The sequence below is a fragment of the Anopheles merus genome, chromosome 2R (genome assembly GCF_017562075.2).
Source record: "Anopheles merus strain MAF chromosome 2R, AmerM5.1, whole genome shotgun sequence".
NCBI lineage: Eukaryota > Metazoa > Arthropoda > Insecta > Diptera > Culicidae > Anopheles > Anopheles merus.
Window position 1 is genome coordinate 16,709,205 of NC_054082.1, and position 4,414 is coordinate 16,713,618.

The 4,414-nt window shown below is 50.8% G+C and overlaps 1 protein-coding gene across 2 annotated transcripts; it reads right to left on the minus strand.

Annotated features, from left to right (window-relative positions):
• Positions 1-305: 305 nt before the first annotated feature.
• On the minus strand, positions 306-1,696 carry LOC121588982 (chymotrypsin-1-like). Of its 2 annotated transcripts, none has more exons than XM_041907483.1 (4): positions 1,492-1,696; positions 1,277-1,387; positions 607-1,181; positions 306-524 (listed from the first exon to the last, which is right to left on the minus strand). In XM_041907483.1, exons 2-4 carry the CDS (start codon positions 1,341-1,343, stop codon positions 330-332), a joined length of 837 nt encoding a protein of 278 aa, XP_041763417.1. In that variant the 5' UTR covers positions 1,344-1,387; positions 1,492-1,696; the 3' UTR covers positions 306-329. The 2 variants fall into 2 exon arrangements, with proteins under 2 accessions (XP_041763417.1, XP_041763416.1); XM_041907482.1 differs by having other exon boundaries at positions 1,277-1,390.
• Positions 1,697-4,414: the final 2,718 nt, after the last annotated feature.

Genomic DNA, 4,414 nt, shown 5'->3' on the forward strand with positions numbered 1-4,414 from the left:
CGATTGCAGTCACCATTGTTTGCAGTCTCCGGACAAGGGACAGCAGAGACCAGAGGAATGAATCGATCGGGGGTACAAATTGTGTTAACTCTTATACGAGCTAATTACGCACACTGCTGCCGCGTAATGGAATCGCGCTGCGGTTGGTTTCGAATTTTGAAGCGGTGCTTGAGGCGCTAACGCGTCCACCGGTTTGGCGGACGGATGGCGTGTGGTTTTTTTAAATTGAAATATTAAATTACATTTACTTTATTTGTTTGCTGGGTAGTAGGGTGCATGATTTGAGATCTTCACTCCCGGCGAAGGGTTGGAAATCTGTGAGCCACACTTCAGGCAGGTTGCGACTCTCCAGCCGGTGGCGTATCGCTGGCAGAACCGCTGGTTTGCGTATTTTCCTGAATCCACGAGTCAAACTCCGACACGCGTGTGTAGACATCCGGCACACCGATACCACAGTACCGCGTACCGTACGAAACGACGCCGGACAGCTGATTGTTGCACACCAGCGGACCACCGGAATCACCCTAAAAGTATGCAACAGCGTTAGAAACACACACACACACACCCAAACACATTTCCCTATCCCCTCACTCCTCATCCACCTACCCCACAGGCACCCTGTCCGACGCGGGTAAAGGTACAGATCTCGGTCGGGTTAACGGGCATGCCGCGCTCCCGGCACTGGTCGTTCGTGATCGTCGTCAGTTCCGCCTCCTGCAGGTCCTTGGGCGTCGATCCGATACGGATCGGCATGGTGTAGCCCCAGCCGGTCAGCAGGCACGTCACACCACCCCCGACAAAGTCGGACGAGTAGCGGATCGGTTGCACGTTCTCGTTGAACGTGAACGCCTCCTTCACGCGCATCACGCCGATGTCGCTCCGGTTCAGCTCGATGTAGTCCGGGTGGATCATGTACGACTCGAGGAAGTAGCGCGTACCCTTCGAACTGTCGTTCCGCAGATCGTTCGTACCGGCCACGATCGACATCCGGTTAATGTCCATCCCGTCCAGACAGTGGGCGGCCGTTACCACGTAGTACTCGTTCACGATCGAGCCGCCGCAGTTGTGCATCCAGCGCTTCGGCCCAAAGCCAAAGAACGAGCTTACCAGCACCTGGAGCGAGATCTGGTACGGGATGCGCTCGTTAGCGGTCGTGCCACCGACGATCTTCGAGTCATCGGCTGCAGCGTTGGAACGAGGGAAGGCATCAAACGTCACTCGGTGCACGAAATCGGAAACAGGAAATGAACCGGCCCAAACCCAACGTAATGCTTACCCTGCGTTACGGAACATCCGACCGTAAGTAGCACAATCCACGCACCGATACAGCTGAGCGAAATCATACCGAGAGCTTTACTTTTCGTTCTCCGTTTAAGGGCCGCACACACTGCTGAAGATGGAACGAAGCAAAGAAATGAAGCACTGGCGTTTGCCGGGCCAAAAAAGGAATTCGCACCAAACGGCGAACCGACGGTCCTCCTCTCAACCTACCGATCCGATCGACACAAACGCAATGACGAGTATACTGAGTGAGTGTCACGTTTAATTATATTTATATTGTTTAACGATACACAGCACCTGCAAAAAGGAATGCAGCCAGTGTGGGGTGGGTTCACTATCAACCGAAAACAAAAAAAAAAACGGCACTGCGAGCGAGCGAACGATAGGGTCCCCAGTTTTCCGGTCTCTCCTTGAATTTATGGCCTACTGCCAATGTTCCGATTAGGCGCGGGAAACCACCGTACAGTACCACCACCACTGGTGGTACTGGTAGTAGGCGTTGAAATTTTAATTGTACATTTGCTTTTAATTTGTTCCAATTGTCACACCTGGTTGTGGGGTAGTTGAGGCACAGAATAGAACCCCCAACCTGTGTGTGCACTTCAGTGTGGTGGTGGATCATCATCTCATCTTCCGGTACGAGATGTCTTCCGGGATGGTGTGTGTGTGTGTGTGTCTGTGGTTCTTCCGCATTTGAATTGGAATGTATACGGGTCGGATCGTATTGGCACGTGATCGATTTGCAGCACGTGTACGGCTTCCGATTCGTGGCTTAGCGTTTACCACACGAGCTGCAGACTATTCGGATGGCCTAGAATTCGACAAGTGCCCGGAAGGTCATGGGTAACACACTCACACAACCGGATCGGACCGATTCATCAGTGCGTCATCATCAACGCGTCGCGGGCGTCATCGGATGGGGTTTGAATTGGTGCACCCTGCTTGGTGTGTCCCGCCTGTCTGCCCACAATTGACGATATGCAAATGAGGGACCGCCGCCGCCCGCCACTACGCCCTATCATCCACAATAAGCACAAGCCGCGCGATGCAACTCTGTCCGCCCGGTGCAATAAAGCCCCCCCCCCCCCCCCCCCCCCCCCCCCGATTTTTCTTCATTTCAACAAATTGCATTCGCCTTGCGTTATCGGTAGAATGTGTGTAGTAACAAGCGGCCACCAAACCAAACCACCTCACAGCGGCCACCTTGAAGCGAGGGAGTTATTTATTTCAATGTCTACCATTAATTACTCGTCGAAAGTGATCGAAAATGCACAGAGCCGCGATGTTGTGCCATTCTCGTGGCTTTGCTTTCGGGCTCCGGTTGGCGTTAATTAGTGCATTGCCAGAGTGTGTGTGCGGAATGTTGTGGTGCAAATGCAATTTGCCGCTTGCGGGGTGAGTTAGAATTTATTTCACCAAGAATTCCGCACAAATCGTAGCGTTGCGGGAATAAAATCGTAAAAAAACATGTGTATCGTTTTTCCCATTTTTAACCGCCTTAATAAGTGTTGATGGTGGTGCCGGTTTGCTTAGTTTGCCCGCTTCGATTTATCTGTCCCTCAATTGTGGTATTGTTTGGTAGAAATGTGGTCATAATTTAATTAGCCAAGTGTTTCTACGCCGATTGCACGCGAGAACCTGTTTCACCAGGTTCACCGAGAACCGCTGCATTCATTCGTTCCCTCGAGCGCGATACTAATTATTTCATGCTTTTGGTCATTTCAGTTGTGTAAATCGGTTGTTTCATCACTTTTTTTTTTTTGCATCAAAAAGCTAATCACTTACCTTGTGTTTAATTAGCACAGCTTAGCATGGATCAATCGCTTTTGTGCGGAGCCGTATGTCTACATTCGTGTACGACGTCCCGTTGCGCTTAATATCCATTTACCGATTGCTAACTCCAATTGCAATTGCCCGAACCACCCATTCGCTTCACAATTAATATTCACGTTTGACCATTTTTGGAATGTCATTTTCATTTCATGACCACCCAGCAGTACTTGAAAATATGTTTTCATCCCATTTTCACTGCCCCCCGGATGCTCACCGGGGAACCCTTTTCATCGTGTTGTGCATTGACTGCTGACTGCGGACTGCTACCACCACTTCCACTCGAGTTTGTTTTCCCTCCGTCTGTTCCGTTCAATCAAACTGCTTGGTCAAGGTCCTCGAAGGGTTTGGGCGAACGACTCGCCGACGCACCCGGGTTCGAGACCCGGTCGATTAGAGGGGAAAGCAAAACGCACAGCAAAAGGGATACGCGGCTCGCAAGAAGGGACGGCACGGATATTTGAAACCTATACACTTCGTCGCCTGCGGGAGTTTCCGCTTTTGTGTTTTTGCGGGTGTGTGTGTGTGTGGGCAGGAAGGGTGCTCAAGCGGGTGATGCTGGTTTAAATTATGACTTCAATAACGAGCATCCCGAGTTACACCCACTGCGAGGGGTTTCACGGTTTCACCCCGCTGCTCTGTTGGTCAATCCTGCGGTGAACCATCGTTTGAGCGGAGGCCGTGCAGGAGCAAAATGCTTCAATGCATCGTCCCGGAGCGCCGCAAGAACTGAGCAGGTTCGCTGTCGAGCGTTGAAAGACAAAAGAAATCAACTTCAACATCCCGGACATCAATCCCGGTTGCGTTCGGATTTCTCAAAGGTGTCCCACTGGGAGCATCGCTCCGGACGAGAGAGTGCATCACTCTTTGCATTATTATTTTGACTTTTCATGACAAACCCTAGAAACCTTATTGAGTGGTACTGGAATAGCTAGGAATGCATTCATTTTACTAGGTAAGGCAATGAATGAAAAGGGCATGATTGTTTCTCCTCTGCCGCACGCAAACGTCCTGTATTGAATGTAGCGAGTCAGTCAGTGTGTAGTTAGTACCTTCCCAGTTGTCCGAGAAGCACCGGAAGTGGTCAATGTACATGTGGCGTGATTGCACTGAAGCAGCAGTGATCGATGACCGGTCACCGATATCCACTTACAACACAGTACACATATCCGAGCCGTCAATGTCTAAGCTACACCATCAATGGCCGTAGTAAACGGTCAACCCCGCACCGTAGGACCTAGCTTACTGTTAGCATTGCGTGAATTTGATGATTATTGGAAACTATAGAGCACCCTTGCGGTGT

What these genes read in the sequence shown, in the direction of transcription:
- LOC121588982 (XM_041907483.1), bottom strand. Translation starts at nt 1,343, where the DNA reads ATGATTTCGCTCAGCTGTATCGGTGCGTGGATTGTGCTACTTACGGTC. An exon ending in CGGATGTTCCGTAACGCAGG is followed by an intron (nt 1,182 to 1,276) that starts GTAAGCATTACG and finishes CCAACGCTGCAG; the next exon opens with CCGATGACTCGAAGATCGTC. An exon ending in TCGGACAGGGTGCCTGTGGG is followed by an intron (nt 525 to 606) that starts GTAGGTGGATGA and finishes GCATACTTTTAG; the next exon opens with GGTGATTCCGGTGGTCCGCT.